The 17,846-nt window shown below is 51.9% G+C and overlaps 1 protein-coding gene across 2 annotated transcripts; it reads left to right on the top strand.

The window, feature by feature from the left end:
* Nucleotides 1-4,180: 4,180 nt before the first annotated feature.
* Nucleotides 4,181-17,451, top strand: ple (tyrosine hydroxylase ple). Of its 2 annotated transcripts, XM_011139274.3 has the most exons (7): nt 4,181-4,719; nt 11,618-11,729; nt 11,932-12,054; nt 12,369-12,428; nt 13,388-14,207; nt 15,103-15,466; nt 15,737-17,451. In XM_011139274.3, exons 1-7 carry the CDS (start codon nt 4,651-4,653, stop codon nt 15,899-15,901), a joined length of 1,713 nt encoding a protein of 570 aa, XP_011137576.1. In that variant the 5' UTR covers nt 4,181-4,650; the 3' UTR covers nt 15,902-17,451. The 2 variants fall into 2 exon arrangements, with proteins under 2 accessions (XP_011137576.1, XP_025156819.1); XM_025301034.1 differs by lacking the exons at nt 11,932-12,054; nt 12,369-12,428.
* The last annotated feature ends 395 nt before the right edge of the window (nt 17,452-17,846 follow it).

Genomic DNA, 17,846 nt, shown 5'->3' with positions numbered 1-17,846 from the left:
CGCGAAACGTAATTCTGGAGACACTCGATTCTTTTGTCCTTAGAGTTTCCTTAGCGTGACAATAATTTAACTCACCGCTTAAAGATTATTTAATGACTCACCTGCGCCCGGTGTTACCGAGAGTTACCCGGCCGATCGTGGTCGAGCGCGCGAGATTGGCTACCGATCGAGAAAGTGCAGAACTCATCAAGTGCGAAATCATCAAGTGAGAAAGTTTAGCGTACGGGATTTTGGACGGAGGAAATTTTCAGAATACATAACCGAGACGCGCCATACGCTCACATCCTGGCTTTCTTTGTTTCGTACTTCATTAATTTCCTTCGACTTTTCTATCGCTTCATGATCTTCACGAGCGCTTCATAGTGTGATTATCCCGCGAGAGGACGCGAGTAATTGGAGATACGACGGTAAACATAAGCGCGAATCAACCTTCTGGTTGTCAAGGGTCACTAGGCAATGTGGCGTGGATATCGGTTATCAATTAATGAATAACGTAAGGCGTTACGTCGCAGACACTACTGATTAATGTTAACTCGAGGGGAATAAATCCCGAGACGTGTGTGCAACACACACACACGCACCAAAGGCAACAGAATGATAAAAGAAAAGAATATTATGGTGTAAACCACACCACGCATTTTATAATGTCGGGGAACGATTAGGAGATTGTTAGACTATTCGTAGAACGTCACATTAGAATTTACGGGACTATCAAACTCACGTCGATGAATTAAGCTTGCGCGCGAATATCGTTGGAATTTTCTAGTTTATCGTGCTCTCCTGGAAGCTTTCTTCTTTCTTCTTTCTTTCTTCGTCAGGATTTTTCTGTTTAAATGTTATGGAGTGGAAAATGCGAATGGACGAATTACCTGCAATTTTCTTTCACTTCTGCATTGATTGTATTGATTCAATTTCACTTACATTTTCGCCGTTTAAAAACAGAACAGCCCGGAAAAGAACAATACAAATATATATATATATATATATCAATGTATTTATTTACGCAGAGTCGTGTGTATTATCACATTTGTTACAATTCGCGTTTCTACGGACACTCAGGTTGTCAATTGTACCAAGCTTGCGATATGTTTGCCTTGGTTGGGCAAAAATTAACGACGCGGGGCAAAGGTGATTAACGCGGTCAAGCGCGAACTGCATCGCGCTGCATCGCGTATCGCGATATGATTCACCACGGCACGACGACCGAGCAAATTCAAACGGTTCTTTTGCTCGTCGGCAAAGACAGCGCGGGATTACTCGTGGAAACTCCCGGGCCGGGAATCCACCGTTCAGAACCGGATTGGTCGCTAAGGAGATCGGCGGAATTCAGCTCGGCCACTTGGGAGTTCCCGACTTATTCGTGCCTCCGGCGCGCCTCGTGACGTTGGCCGCGGCGCGGGAATGACGTCGGAGGGAAATATTCTCAACGCGCCGATCGAGCATTGTTTGAAAGCCAACGGACGGTCATTAGGAAACTTCATTAACAAGAAGGTTCTTTCCCTCGCTCTGATCTAATCTAAATAACCGCCTTGTTATTCCGCGCAGCTATCGCTTTCTTTATCTCTCATTTTCTTCCACTTGTGACTTTTGATTTCCTTTCCGCGGAGAATTCCTCGGAGAGACCGAAATCGAATCGCTACTTTTTTCGTCTAAACGGTCTAAACGGATAATCGCAAAACTCGCTCAGGCCGCTTCTTTCCTTCTTCGGGAGAGTCTCGTTTTCGGTGCCACCGAAGGACGTCGAATGCCAAACTGGCATATGCCTGGCGAGGACCAGTCCCACGAAATGTTGTGGTCCGTCTCTTCCGCCTTGACGAGAGACTTTTACACGGAGCCGCCGAATATCTCGGCGGCTAATCTTCACGGTCATCGCTTGTCTACCGTTTCGAATCGGCCGCGCGACTATTTACGTCAGGAACAAAACGCACTCACATTTTTGCGCGCGCGCGCGCGCGCTCAGCGTCCGCTCACAGCTTCCCGCGCATTAATTTAAATAACAAAGTTGCGCGTTTTCCCTCTTGATTGATCTTTACTTCGAGTCTCGACAGAGGCTTTTCTAGGAATTCCTCCATCTAAGAGCGCGTATCTAAGTGATCTCGCGCGATCGCGCCGGTCAAGGACAATCGAATTTCCAAAGTCTCTCTGGATATCTATCCAGTTTCCAGTTACGCAACGCGCGTATGCACGCGCGTTTTTAACGCGGATTTAACATTTTTCTATTTCCGTATGTGCTCGCGCACACACGTCGCGTCATTATGTAGATCAAAAGGAGCAGGTTCTTAAGGACGTGCCGTCGCTGTTGAATATTCATCGTCATCGTTCTCACATCGCGAGCCCATCGCCATGTGCGCTATTATTGTCGGCGCGGACGCGCCGTGCCGTTTTCGCAGACCCCGCGTGCCTTTAGAAAGCCGTAAAAAGCGATTGCACGCGCGCGACATTTTCTCTCTCGGAAGATCTTTCGCCGACCGGTCGCTCGTTACACGCGCAACCGCTCGCCTCCTGCGTGCGTGCGCGCGCGCGCTTACGTTCGTTCGTGCGTGCCTTCGTGCGTTTACACGCGGCCTGTTGACGCACAGAGAGGTGACGATCGTGGACGGCGAATCGGTGCCGAGGAATCGAGCGAATACGTCACGCCGAAAGCGGGTTTCGATGACATCGCTGCCACGAATCGCCATTTAACCTTCGCGACGACGTTGCCGCTTCCACGTAAATCCAGAGGAAAATCCAAGGAAGAGCTGGGCTCTCCCAGCCGGGCGGGAGTCGCTTCTTCTTCGTCGTCGTCGTCGTCGTCGTTGTTGTCTTTCTTCGACGAGACAGGCGATGGAGACAGGGATAAGCCGCTAATTCTAAATCTGCCGTTCGGTTTATCCTCGTGCCGGCATTATGCAATTTTCGCGCTGCATACGTCGAATAAGAACGCGAGTCCCGACGCGGAAGAGATAAACCAGTAAAATCGCTGCTTGCGACTCGCATGTGACCGGCTTGGCGCCGTTCCCCGGCGCAATCGTTATCGTCCGTCGCTTGATAGGCGCTTAAACGTTTGCTTAACATTTATTTTGTTCCTTTTATATTTTATGTTCCCCCTCTGCCTCCCTCTCACGATGTCGCGCTTACAGAGTACACGCGTGCGATCTGCGTTCTATTCCGCTTGCCGTCTAAATGTGCCCGCTTCGCTGAGAGAGAATCGACAACCTTGATGACCACACGATAATTTACAGCCGCAAGTTGTGCGTCGTGATCTTTCGCAAGTGCCACGTGCGAATTCAAAAATTGCTCTCGTATCAACCGATTATGCTGTTTGATATTTCCCGCTGCGTACGTGCTATCTTCTGAAACGACCGAGACATTGCCAATCGCCGAGTTGAGTTCAACTTCGCATTCCACGCTCCGACTGTAAATACGGCTGAATTTGACAGATTGTGTTCGGCATTTACTCAAAAAAATATCCACGTCCCGCGCGGTGACAGATACACCGCGCGCGTTCTCGATACACCGGCGTCGATAGACGTTGTCTCATGTCTGACATAAGTGACATTCACCGACATCATCCTACCGACGTAACATCAAGGAGAATTATGCTTCGTCGTATCACACTGCTGTCACACACTGCGCGCGTCACATATTTATTTTATCATATTACTCGTTAACTCGTCGTCGCTCGTCGATTGTCGTCGTCGTCACGCTTGATCTCGACGATCAAGGCAACGGCTCGTGGTCCTAATACAGAAGTTTTCTCGCGAATGCAAAAGGATCGATCAACCTGGCCGAAGGACGACGCTTATTGCCTACTCATCATGCTAGATTTCGAACGGTCTCTTTTGAGACAGAATGATTCAGGACGCTCTCTGCCTAGCCATGCTGCCGAATGAGAGCCTTGGTGTCTCGCATGGATGTTTCGACCGATTAACAAAAGTGTCAAAAATCATGATCGGCGGAACACACCTTGTGCTCTTCGCAATCTTCGTCAATGTCAGCAGCGGCGGCGGTGGCAGCAGCGGCAGCAGCAGCAGCAGCAGCGACGTCGGCGACGGCGGTGGTGGCGGTGGCGGCGCTGGAGGTGGTGGTGGTGGTGGTGGTGGTGGTGGTGGTGGTGACGACTGCCGCCGGTGGACCACCCGAAACGACGACAGGGTGGGGGCACCCCCGACATTAGCAGGCGGTGAAGGGAGGCAACGTTTATATGCGGCAGCAATCCGCCCCGTAGACGCATTCGCTCGTACGCTTCGTCCAAAGCGGACTTGAGTAGTAGAGACTTGTCGCCGCCGTTGCCGTCGTCCTTGTCGTTTGTTGTAGTCGAACCGTAGCAGCCGGACGGATCGAGGCCGAGAAGGACACATCAGCGGGATATTAAAATAAGAAGAGGGAAAAGAAGTACGGAAAGCGCGCGGCGAGAACAGTTGGAGCGAAGAGGACACGTCAAGATCTCTCAACGGGGAATTCGTTGGTGTAATTTCTGGCAAGCGGCAGTGAAGAGCTCTCACGCGCCCCGCACCTTTCGCACCTGCATCACGCATCGAGTGAGCGCTGTCACGCCGAACGACGATTGAGAGACGATTGAGAGTCGACCGAGCGTCGAGCCGAGAAACCGCCGAGATTGATCGCTATCAGAAAAGTAGTCTGTCAGGCAAGAAGAGTGATAAGAGAGACATGATGGCAGTCGCAGCCGCTCAGAAGAACCGCGAGATGTTCGCCATCAAGAAGTCCTACAGTATCGAGGTAAGTCTCGTTGTCTTACTTGGCAGACAGAAACTAGTCGCAAACTGCGAGGAGAAAGATTTGCAAAAGTAGGACATAACATCTCTACGATGTTATGTTGTAACAAGTACACGAAAAGAACGTCGTCGATCGTACAGCGCGAGAGTGTAGGGAAATTTACTAGATCTTTCCATATCAATCATTCGGGCCAGATTGATCTGACTTTTGTTTTCACACACACAGTTCTATCAAAGTATACTATTATATATACACATATATATATATATATATATATATTTCATCCTTATCACACGTATTGTGCCTCCGCCGATTCATCCGATGCATCCGATCTCAACCAAGTTTCTAATGTACTTGCACACTTTGGCAGATTTATACTGCACTCGCGTTACGATGTCGCACGATGTCGTCGCGATTGCGTTCTCGTACGTGAGCAACAGGTTCGAGAAGACGAACTTGGCGAGCGCGGGAATCGAGCCGCTCGTTTAAATCACTGCAACTGCGTGCGTGCACAAGCGTCTCTCTGACGCCAAGCACGAGCCCCTCAATATCACGAAACGGGCACGCTTCGACAAACGGGCCGCATATTTTCGCGACTTGAACTTGTTCCGTTCAACGGTATCATATATTATTTCACCGTGAAATATTATATGCGGCTTGCATTCGTTATCGAAAAGTGAGTGTCTGTCGATGAAATAGTATATCGCTATCGTGCGCGTTCGAACTTAATTACAAGATTTCCTCGCGTAGACGGCACTGGCTCTGGGACAGTCGAATATTTCGGATTTTTCATTCTTCCTCTCTCTCTCTCTCTCTCTCTCTCTCTCTCTTTCTCGTTTTCTGTTTCCGACGGACACACATTGAATTTCGACACGAGCGGAAAAAATTGCGTCAGGAAATCACTTAGCGCGTCGGTCGGCTTCGCTCTTTCTCGGCGTCTTTTAATAACCGGCGGCCTACCAGCGAGTGAAATTCTCACGTAAGCCCATCGAAACGGAGAAAAGTTCATACGCAGAGAAAGTATAAACACTAAATTATCGCATCGGGACGCGAACGATATTAATGACACGCGGCCGCGTCGGCTTTATTTACGCGATCGTCCGACGTTCCGACGATTCAACTCCTGCATTTCTCGTTACGTTCGTTATGTCCGTGATTTCAATCGTTTAACGTCATGGCATCTTTTAATTGTCCCGCTCGCTTCGGAGAAGCCGGCGCATAACGGTATCGCGTGGCGATAAGAGAATCGCACGCAAAGTGGCACGACGAAAAGAGAGACGCGGAGAAGCGATCAGCCGCGCCGCGCCGCGGCAGCAGTGTCTCGCGGCGAATTCCGAGCAATGACCAGCCTCTCGCGCATAAATTTGCATGAGTTCGAAAATCAGGCAGAACGGCTGACGCAAGAGTTTATGCACTTGTAGCGAGCGCGAAAAATGCAATCGGCCGCGCGTCGTGACGGCACGCGGCGTTCGTCCAGCGAGATTACGGCGAGGAAGTAGTCGCCGACAGGCTGGCTGTTTTCGACGCCGCGGAGGAAGCCGCGGCGCGGCGGAGACGGGAGAAACCGGTGGTGACTCCTCGGACTCGCAAGTTTACTTTCCTGTCATTTGAAACTCGTCGAAAGCGTCAAATAGCGCGCTTTTTTCTCTCTCGCCGAGCGTTGCGCAAAGCACGACTTGCACGCGTTTCAAGAGACCAGACAAGCTCGCACCTGGTGCATCTCCTCTCGTTCTCTCGCCTGCGTCCGCCCTTTTGCAGGATCGTGAGATCGCATCTGCGGGCTGTTCCGCAGCGATATTCGCAGAAATCCTGCCGACAATCGCCGACTTAACGACGCTCTCTCGCCACAGATGGAAACAAACAGCGGTACCGGTAATTATCGGTTATGCCGTATGCAAGCGTATTCTCGTGTACGTAACGACAACAAGAATAATTTTTAATAACGTACCTATAAATCCCGTGCATCCCGTTAATCACAGCGCGTGGATTATGTCCTCTTTCTCCCTCCCCCCTCACGTCCGCACACGTACAAGGCGACACCCGCCTCGGAAACGCACGATAATGCATTTTAATCGATACTTTTTCGAGGTTGTCGCGTTCCGTTCTCCTTTGACGATCGCGTGTTTGACGTTTGCTGCGAATCGCCTAATCGTCACGATCGCAAGGCCGATACCGTTTCTGCTCGCCGCTGAATACGCGCTTCAACTCGTAATCGTCGCTTTTGTAATACGAGGTCTTTCGCTCTTTCTCGCCAAGATGCACACGCATCCGTATAATCCGACGGGCACAAAGTTTCGCGATCACCCAAGACTCGCAAGTAATCGCAAGATCGATGTCTCCCGCGCATCAACGCGTGCGTTTGTCTCGTTGAGACGAACGCACGCGCTAAGAATCGCGAATCGTAATTCTCCATCGGTGCGTTTTCCGTTGGCTCGCGATTCGAACAATCGCAATTCCGATCGGCTCGCTTACACGGACCCCGCCAGTGTTCGCGAGTTCAAACGCTGGTCGCGAAAAGTTCGCCGGAACGTTACATTTCCATTCATGCATAATTCAGCGCTACGTAGTGCGCATTGAGCGCGAATGATTTAGGAACGTAACATTGCCGTGTGACGTAACGTTGAGACTAACGCGTAAACAAATTTCGGCTTCGATTCCCCCTCCCCCCTCCCTCTACGATCGCATGCATCAGGATGGCTGCCGGGCTTTCTGTGACATTCTGTGACACTCGTCGCAGATGATTCGTCGGGTTTCTACAAGTAGAAAGATACATCATCGCGACGTGCTTACATGTGTCGGTCTGACGCTTTCTCCGTATAATTTCATTAGCGGGAAGACCCGTGTGAATTTACGAAATCTTCGTCGCGGGTCTAGTTCTCGACAGGAGGGGGAAGGGAAAACGGAGGATGATACATGTCGTTACCTATCGCGTCTTCGTATCGCGAAACGTCAACGTCTGTTTAAACAATCGCGTCGGCCGTCGTGTGTTGATCTTCTCACTTTCCTCACTGGCTGACTCGCCGGACACGGCGAGAAGCCGATTTCAGCGAGCCGGCGATTTCAATTCCGGGCGACGAGGCTCGTCCGGATCTCCTCTCGCGCGATCGCGATCGCCCGTCGTCGCACAAATTTCAGTCGCCGCGATTTCGAGTGATCGCGCACCTCGTCGCTTCGAGTCGAGCGTCCGTCCACTCCAACTGAGACTTTTGTTCATTTAACAACCGCGACGGGTCTGACTCATTTGAACGGAACTCGCGCGCGCACGCGCGCGCACCGGATCTAGATCCAGAATCGCTCATGATCGCGCGCGAGTATGAGCGAGCCTAACCAGTGGGGTGAAAAACGAACCGACCTTGAGTAGATTTCCTACGATTGCGTCTCGCCGATGCGGATACTATTTCGCGCGGCGGTCTTTTCGGCCATTCGCTCTCTTTGAGCGCGCGCGCGCGCGATAAGGCGACCGAGATTTTTAGCCTGCGTATACAAGCCCACGCGGCTGTCGCCGCGGCCGGTGATTCTGCGATTCTTTCAGCCCTGGCCGATGAAAATTGATCCTGGAATGAAATCAGCCCAAGCCTCCGCCCGCCTTTGCCGATCGGCAGATCGGCGGCGCGTCGCTCTCTCCCGGGAGAGAGAGAGAGAGAGAGAGAGAGAGAGAGAGAGAGAGAGAGAGAGACTCTGACTTTTCCATTCGGACTTTGATACTACGGTCGATCATCGCGCACGCGATTACGAGTCGCTTTCCTCGAGGTGTAAGCCAATCACCTTGCCCTAGAAGCGTTCGTCCTGCACACGCCTGGCGCTTGCTTAAACTCCGCTTATAGAGTAACACTAGCAGCTCGTACGAAGCGAATTGATAGAATTACCGCGGCTATATTCCGCGATTCTGTAACGAGATCTGATAGAACCCTCTCGGTATCGAGGCTCTTACTGCTGCTGCTGCCGCTGCAGCTGTCTGTCGATCAACCGGCAGTCCGCGGTGGTGTCGGACAGGATTATGTCGTCGCTGTTGCAAAATCAATCTCCGACCTCGGTTCTCTCTCGCGCGCTCGTGATAATTATGAATATGTTATAAATATATATATATATACATATATATATATATATATATGAGAGCGGAGTGATTGTATATTGAGCGACCGGCAGAGAAAAAGACAGACAGACAGAGAGAGAGAGAGAGAGAGACAGAGAGAGAGAGAGAGAGAGAGACAGAGAGAGAGAGAGAGAGAGAGACAGAGAGAGAGAGAGACGCGAAGCGAAGGAGGCCCTGAACGCGCTGCGCCCGTTATTCGCCTTCGGAGGCTCGCTGCACTCACGCACTCGTTGCCGCACTCGCGGCTCTCCTTCGTCGCATGCGACTCGCGCGCGTGCATCCAGGTGTCCACGTGTGTAACGCACACCGCGAGACACCATTCGCGGACTTCTCACTCGCACTACGGGGGCCCCCGCCGTGCGGGGCACGTGCTTTTCCACTCGACCCGTGCTCGCGCGTTTTTGCGTCACGCACCATCCGAGAAAATCGCCGCGATTGTTGCAATTCCCCTCCCCCCTCCCTGCCCCGCCCTGCCTCTCTTTCGTCCTGGTCGCGTTTTTTTACACGGGTCTTCACGGCGCGTGTAATTTCGAGAAACGTTGCGTCCAGTTCTTGACACGCTGAGGGAAACAATGAGTATCTGCGCGCGCGCGTGCGAGAGCTTTCAGGACGACGAGGATTCGTGGCGCGAGTGGCGGCACTCGAGAGCTCGAGAGCTCGCGCTTTGCATTCGCACTCGACGCGTTACACGTCGCGCCGCGGCCCACTGTCTTGGTCTTAATGGATACTAAAGCGCGCGCGTTTTAATTACGGGAGGCTGGTCAATTCGATCGGCATTATCGCGAAACAGATCAATCGGTAGCCAGATCCGCTCGATCTCGAGCGGCGGCGAACTATGCGAGTTATGCGGGCGTAATTTTAATAGCAGACTAATGATCGGCCTTGGACACGTTATTCGCGGGACATTACCTCGCATTAGCATCGTAATTGCTTGACTCCTGCTCCGTTAAGAACGTATTAGAGAAACGCTCGCGCCCACCGCGCAGATAAACGGGACAAACTAGAATTTTCGACGGAATCCGGATCGATCGGCCGATCGATCGACAGCCGATGATCTAATTATCTCTTATATTATAATGAAGCGGCGTAGCTTCGTTCTTTTTGCCTGGCACGCTGCCGCGTCCACCGCGACGTGTGTGATTTTTTGCCCAATCTTCTCGTCGAGAGATAGCGAAAGGATTGATCAGGCGGCGAGGAAAAACGATAACAACGCGAATGAGTATCCGGGGCAAAATCGTCGCGATCGAGAGGGGGGAAGGTGGCAGAAGTAGAGAGAGAGAGAGAGAGAGAGAGAGAGAGAGAGAGAGAGAGAGAGAGAGATCCTGTTCGTCTTCGACTCCTTCGCCGTGTAGCCGTGTAATTACTCGGCCTGCTGACTCGAGGTCGTTTCTTCTGTATCTTCGGCCGTATGCTCGTGCGATTCCACAAGGTCGGAAACAACATTCCTATGGTACCTGCCGTTTGCTCGATTGGACATTCGCGTCGTTTATTTGCGTCGAGTTATCGTCGCGCCGGGTTTCCACTCTTTAGCCCCGCGTGCACGTCGCTCGCATCGCAGCGCTTGTCTCGCGCTTTGCCGGCCGGCCGGCCGACAGATATATTTGCGTACATTCGTCATTGCGTACATTTCGACGCTTGTCATTTGCGCGCTTTTACGACGGAATTAATTAATATCTCCGCTTTTTATCGATCCATCGAAACGAGATTTGTCACGCTTCTTCCCTGCCTGTGCGCGCGCTCCTCCGTCTGTGCGTTATCACTGTCTCGCAATACGCGTCTCGCGCGACACTCACACTCTCAGTCGTCGCTCGGCCGTTGCACCGGCGAAGTACTTGGCCCACTTCACGCTGCGTGTTGTTAAAGGGATATTGCTAAACGTCTCCTCTAAACCGTGCCAATCGGCCGGCCAACGCAACTGGGCCCCTGACTGGGTCGCGAGCTGGCTACGCGACAGCCAGGAATTTGAATGATCGCCGGCGCCCGCGCCAGTCCGCCAAGAATGACCAACCAAGTCATCTTCGTCCCCGTCTTTCTTTCATTCGCCTTTCATTCGTATTCCACCGACGTCCCTCGCGCGCGCGCGCGCGCGCGCGAATGCAACCTCCAATCTCGCCGAAGTGAAAAGTTCATCTGGTCCGCTTTGCTCGATCGACGCGGCACCAGCAGCTGAGAGTTCCTTTAATTAGATCGCGAGAGAAGCGACGCGCGGGAAATATCAATTGGACAATGAGAAGAAAAATGAGATTCTCCGTCCGCGGGGGGAGGGGGGGGGGAGGGGCAGTTTGAGAGAGGCAGTCGAACACCTTTGTGCCTGTCCGCCCCTCGCCGGAATTAATTCATTTCCGATCCTTCAACGACAGCAGGACGGATGTCGCGAAAATTCATTTCCGCGTCTCTTCTCCCCTCGTTATATCCGACTTGGGCGGCGACGCTCGCTCGAGCTCGAGCGCCAAGCCTCCGTTCCGTTTCACGTCAAAGGTAGCCATGGACGGAGCGCGGAATCCGGCTAGCCAGGACCAGGCGGCAGGACATCCGCCCTTTAAAGTTCCAACTTGAGAATCTCTCAATTCTGTCCGCAAACGGTTGTTACGTTAAATACGTGAACGACTTGCGACAAGACGATATACCGACGAGACCTTCTGACTTAATTGCGCAAAAATCACGAATTATTTTCACAGAACTCCGTTCGCGCGCATGTTTGTCTCTTCTATGGGAGATAACAAGCACTCTTCCATCGATTCTATTCTCCTCACACACGCACACTCATAGCTTTCTCTATAAACCGCGACTTTTTCTTTTCGTTCGCAGAATGGGTATCCAGCGCGACGACGTTCTCTCGTAGACGACGCCCGTTTTGAGACGCTGGTCGTCAAGCAGACGAAGCAAAGCGTGCTCGAGGAAGCTCGACAGCGGGCGAATGGTGAGTTGCGCATGCATATTTCTTCGGCATGATTACGTTATATACGATTGCCGCAGGATATATTTGTTAGATCGTAGTGTGGAATGAAATTTGTCGAGAGTAGCGAGAAACATTTTTGCATCACGACCTACGATCTCTTCTGAAAGATCTCTCCCGAAAGATGCGTCGCGTTGCATGACACGAACTCTCTGTTATCGAACAGACACGAACGTCGACCAGACAATCACCTGCGCTCAGGAAGAACAGGGACAGAGCGAGAATTACGATGTCTCGTCGAGCGACGACGAACAGATGGAGTCGCTGGTCTGCGCGGCGAAGAAGCAAGGTTCGTATCTCTCGGTGTCGCACGTACACACACGTATAAATTATCGCGATCTTTGGACAACTGGAGCGTGAGATGCATTCCGCGAGACGTGCTCGCGTCGATCGCCATTACGAACGCAACACCTAACTCCCCCGCCAAGGGAGAAAAAGTGTTCGCGTTAGCCGGGGCTCATGATCAAATCGATCATCGGAATATCAACGACACACGCTTGAAAGATGCACCGACCGCGTCGTCCAAATGTCCAAAGGAAGAGGCGCCTCCCTCTTCTCCTCCTTTAAATGTCGCATGAGCACGAATCTACCTGTGACTTGCAGAAGCGAAAGCCGAGGCCTGGTCGGACAGCGACGGGAAACCGGATGACGATTACGATGACGGTAAGTGTAGACCTTGCAAGTGTCCATTCCCCTCCGCTCGATCGCGCGATCGCGCGATCGATCGATCGATCGATCGATCGTTCGCGCGGTATCCGCGTCGTTTCCGCGAGATCTCTCGCGAAATGTCGTTTACGCGCGCGCGCGCGCGCGCGCGCGAAATAGCCGCGAGTTGCCGAGGCGCGTGGCAGAGGGCAAGGCGAGAGAGGACGGCGAAATGGAGGATGAAACGCTCGCTATTGTCGACGACGTCTACGCGAAGCCGCGCCGCGAGTGCTCGGCCGCTCGACACTCGGGCTGAATTACTCGCGGCTGCGGAGAGAGCTCTTTCGCCCTCTCTTACCGCCGACTAGCCGGCACTCTTCGAAGTCGCTTTATGCATTTAGAATCGTATTACCGGAGGAGAGCCTTTCTTCAGCGAGCCGGCGTGGTCGCAGTAAACGTGTAACACGGTTATTCCTTTTCGCATGCCCTTCCATCTCGCCGCTCGCCGCCGCGCCGCGCCGCGCCGCGCCGGCACGTCCGCGCCCGTGACTGAATGAGGGCTACTTTGCCGTTCTTTCGCCGCCCCCGCGCTCGAATAGACGCGTTTCCGACGTCACGGCAAGGCGCCGCGCGGAAATGGACTCTGAATTGGCCGATTACCGCCGCTCGCGGAAGCTACTTGGGACGCCGCGCGACCGAGAGGAATCGTTCCCCGGGAAAATTTCTCGCCGCCGATGCGTTTCTTTCTTATTCTCTCTCTCTCTCTCTCTCTCTCTCTCTCTCTCTCTCCCGCTGCGCATCTCCTCAAACATTTCTCGTAAAGTACAGTGTTGGTATTGTAATTTATCGTTAGAAACTTTGTCAATATCGCTTGATAAGCGGATCGGATGATAGTTGAATTCGCGCGATAACTCGATCCCACTCGGAAGATTCTCCGATGTGCTCACACGTAGTAAACGATGCATGATTTCTCGCAGACGCCGGGCTAACCGAGGAGGAGGTAGTGCTCGCCAAGACCATAACCGAGTCACCGGAAAGCGAGCACAGCGTGCAGAAAGCTGCGCTGGTGCTGCGGCTGAGAGAGGGCATCGGCTCCTTGGGCAGGATCTTGAAGACGATCGAGAATTTCAAGGGCACAGTCACTCACGTGGAGTCGCGACCTTCCAAGAAGGAGGGTGTGCAGTTCGAGGTGCTCGTCAAGGTCGACATGAGCAGGCAGAGCCTGTTGCAGCTGATTAGGAATCTGCGACAGAGCTCGGCCTTGGACGGCGTGACCTTGCTCGCCGACAACTCCGTCAGCATCAAAGACCCCTGGTTCCCGCGTCACGCCTCCGACCTCGATAACTGCAATCACTTGATGACCAAGTACGAGCCGGATCTCGACATGAACCACCCGGGTTTCGCCGATAAGGAATACCGCGCCCGGCGCAAGGTCATCGCCGAGATCGCTTTCGCTTACAAGTACGGCGACCCGATACCGAGCATTCCTTACACCGAAACGGAGAACGAGACCTGGTCGCGCGTCTTCAACACCGTGCTCGACCTGGTGCCGAAGCACGCGTGCGTCGAGTACCAGCGAGTCTTCAAGAAGCTGCAGGAGGAGAGGATCTTCGAGTCCCACCGTATCCCGCAGTTGCAGGAGGTCAGCAATTTCCTCAAGAAGAACACAGGCTTTACCCTCCGACCGGCCGCCGGTCTTTTGACCGCTCGAGACTTCTTGTCTAGCCTTGCCTTCAGGATATTCCAGAGCACCCAATACGTCCGCCACATCAACAGCCCGTATCATACTCCCGAACCGTAAGTGCTTTGAAATTATCACAAACCGCTTGCTTTCGATTCACTGAATCGGAGCTACACAGATGGTCTTTGTCAACTGGACGTGTGCGTCTTTCATCCTTTGAATCTCTTTGAATCGACCGATAGGGACAACATTCGCGAACAGCGAGGACAAGCAAATACTTCTAAATGAAATTCCTATCGCTTACTCAAACACGAGCAAAGATGAAGTCTGCATACGTCTGCAGTCTTACCCGGACTGTCTTGGCCGGAAATTCGCCGGACGATTTAATGTCTCAACGTAGAGAAAAGAAAAGTCGTGTCGGGCGAAAGCACAAAGCTGCGTCCTAAAAAATCGCGCGCTCCGGTCCCTTCAGGTCTGCGTCACTGCTGCTGTGTCCCTTCGTGTCAAACTGCAAGGCAATCGATATTGCGTTATGACGGGAGCCTGCGCCCGGTACACAGAGAACGATGATAATGGAATTACCGCGCCTCTCTAAGCTCGTAATGGAACTCTAATTGGCTTTTAACGACGCGATGGCGTTGATAACTCAGTTCCGCAGTTGCGAACTCGTTTCTCCGCGCAGCGAGCTGCGTGCGATTTCTGTTGTCGATATAGCCCCGCGCCAGCTTGCAGAAATGAGGCGGTTTCTCGAGTTGCAACTCGATTCGCACCGCTTGTCCGACGACGCGTTAATTTACTTTGGCCCGCCCATTCGGAGATTTATGCTCGCTACTGAAATATTGCAGCCGACGCGAGCCAAGCGTCGATTGTCACGGCCAATTCGATTGACGACCGGATTATGAATGTTCGCGTTCGGGATCGACGATGCGGGAACGACGCGGGTGTCGTCGGTTCGCGATGCAACGCTAAACGTTGTCCTTCATTAACGCGCCTCGTTTTCTGCATCCGCAGAGACTGCATCCACGAGCTCCTGGGTCACATGCCGCTGTTGGCCGACCCCAGCTTCGCTCAGTTCTCGCAGGAGATCGGCCTGGCGTCTCTCGGCGCCTCAGACGAGGAAATCGAGAAGCTGTCGACCATCTATTGGTTCACCGTTGAGTTCGGTCTCTGCAAGGAAGGTCCTGAGGTCAAGGCTTATGGCGCTGGCTTGTTGTCGGCCTACGGCGAGCTGTTGCACGCGTTGAGCGACAAGTGCGAGCATCGAGCTTTCGATCCTCCGAGCACCGCTCTCCAGAAGTACCAGGATCAGGAATACCAGCCGATATACTACGTGGCCGAGAGCTTCGAGGACGCCAAGGAGAAGTTCCGTCGCTGGGTAAGAGCAAGAGTTCTAATGTCTTGTCTTCATCTTCGAACGAGTCTCCGTTACAGAGATCATTCTTTTTACTTCTCCGATCGTTCTTTTGATTCGCGATATCTTTGGCTCCTCCCGACTATGGTGTAAGTCAAATACAGTGATTGGCAAGTGCGGACAGGCAGTCCTTTCCTTTTCCGTTGATCACTTCTCTGCCTCCTCCTCCTCCTCCTCCTCACCTCGGCGAAGAATCTGTGTCTAAATGTGAACGATTTTTGGTTTCTTCCGCAGGTCGCCACCATGAGCCGACCATTCGAGGTCAGATTTAATCCGCATACGCAGCGCGTCGAGGTCCTCGACAGCGTCGACAGGCTCGACGGTTTGATAGCCCAGCTCAACACCGAGATGACCCACCTCACGAACGCCATCAACAAAATCAAGGCATCCTTTGCGTAAAAACGAGAGCTCCCGCGTCTTCGTTGTACCGATACGGTTATTCCTTTCGCGAACCACCGACCCCCGAAACCGATCGTGCTGTCGACCGGTTTAGATCAAACGATCTTCTTCAAGCTGTTCGATGACAATAACTTTTGCGAGCTTGATTGCCAGACGGGCAATTGACAATTATGAAACACGTTCCTTCTGGAAGTAATCACAGTAGATCAGTGCCTCTAATTAATGGCATATTTCGAAAGCGCTTCTCCTCTCTTTATCGATAACTTGAAAACAATCACAACCAACCGACAATCGCGGGAGATATCAGTCTCATGGCTGGTTTAAGCTGCGTTTCGAAGAGCTTCGGCTTTTGGGTTCGGTGGAGCACATCATCTCATCGTCATCTTCGTCGCGCGCATCAACTCGTCCCTGTGTATAAAGTCGTTCATTCATATTGTACGCGTGCACATGTGTCGTCGTATCCGCAATAGTTTCCGACATGCCGAGATTATCGCTCGTTTCGGATGTATAATTAAAACATCCACGAATGAAGCAATTGACGATTGCCCGATGTTTGTTCTCGAGCGAACATTTTCGCGAGATATCGAGCGAGTAAGGCTAAACGGAACGGGATTGCAAATTATCTTTGCAACAAGATAACGTACTGGCACCGTTTTCTTTTTTCTTTCATTTCTTTTCTTTTTTATTCTTGCCGACTTACCGCACGCGTGCACGCGTACGAGATTTTCACGTTACTATTATTATTAATTGTATTATTATCATTATTTTGTTCTATTCGACATATAATATCGTATTATTATAATTAGCATATTACACACGTATAAATTCTCGCTTAATCCAGCAGACGCACTGGCACCTGCCCCTGATGTTACGTAGTACCGTTCACGTGTAGCAAATCTATATCGCGAGATGATTATCGCCAAGAGTTACCGTAGTTGAACTCTTCGTAGAACTCGCGGGATCGACCTCTCGTTGCTCACATCGATCGACAGAACTCGTTGCTCACAAACACACACGTGAGCACACAGTATTTCTCTCTCGTTGCAAGTGAATCGACATGTTGTGACATGTGACGGAGTCGGGTAGTCTCCCGGCTAGGCCAGCCGACGAGGACAGGCGATCATAACGAGTGTTTTCGTCGGCTCGTCGCACTTAGAATTTAGGCGTGTATAGAAGTAAACAGTATTCCGTAAAGGATATCTCTTTGATTTGTGTTCTTACTTAGGTAGCCCGCATCTAGGCGCCGTATCTCTCCTCCGGTCGAGCTCTTTGAAAATTTATAGTTCCCGAGCAGTTTCCGGGAGCAGTTACGGGAGGAGCGACGTTGTTTTAGAGAAGCACTGTTTAGCGAGTAGTGCGAGTCCTCACGCTTCGCGCACGCTGCGCTATCCCTATCGCTATCGAGACTCGTGCGGAAACACCATCTCGTGTACGCGCGCGCAAAATCCACCCCGTTTAGGTCGTAGTAAAAGCGGTAGTAAAAAATGACACGTTTCCTTTGTATTATATTGTAAAGTACTCAGAGCATAATAAAAAAATTAAGATATGGATCTTACACGGCTCACTTCTCGGCGTGTCAATACGTCAAACGCGATCCAAGTACGCGAAAATTACGTATAAATAAGCGCGCGCTCATGCGCAATTAGCGGCGTAATCGCGTGGCGTATATCAACCGTCGCGATTATCAGGCGTAATTAAGTCGCAATTAGATTGGAGACGAGCGAGAAGCGAAGTGAAATTGCCTCTCTTCCTTACGGCGGGCGCTGCCTTTACGGCACGCGCATGTCACGCAATTCTCTTCCCTTTTCTGCTTCTCCGGCATATCGTGATTGACGATCGAAAGATGAAAAGTAACACGTAGATACCTACCTCGTTGCACCTACTCTGATGATCATGAAATCTGCAGTCCTCGTCGTCGTGCTCGCTGCGCAATACGCGTATTTCA

The sequence above is a fragment of the Harpegnathos saltator genome, unplaced genomic scaffold, assembly GCF_003227715.2.
Source record: "Harpegnathos saltator strain DR-91 unplaced genomic scaffold, Hsal_v8.6 scaffold4, whole genome shotgun sequence".
Lineage (NCBI taxonomy): Eukaryota > Metazoa > Arthropoda > Insecta > Hymenoptera > Formicidae > Harpegnathos > Harpegnathos saltator.
The sequence above is the reverse complement of the archived record's forward strand: the minus strand, read 5'-3'. Positions and strand labels throughout refer to the sequence as shown.

What these genes read in the sequence shown, in the direction of transcription:
- ple (XM_011139274.3), top strand. Translation starts at nt 4,651, where the DNA reads ATGATGGCAGTCGCAGCCGCTCAGAAGAACCGCGAGATGTTCGCCATC. An exon ending in GGATGACGATTACGATGACG is followed by an intron (nt 12,429 to 13,387) that starts GTAAGTGTAGAC and finishes GATTTCTCGCAG; the next exon opens with ACGCCGGGCTAACCGAGGAG. An exon ending in CCGTATCATACTCCCGAACC is followed by an intron (nt 14,208 to 15,102) that starts GTAAGTGCTTTG and finishes CTGCATCCGCAG; the next exon opens with AGACTGCATCCACGAGCTCC.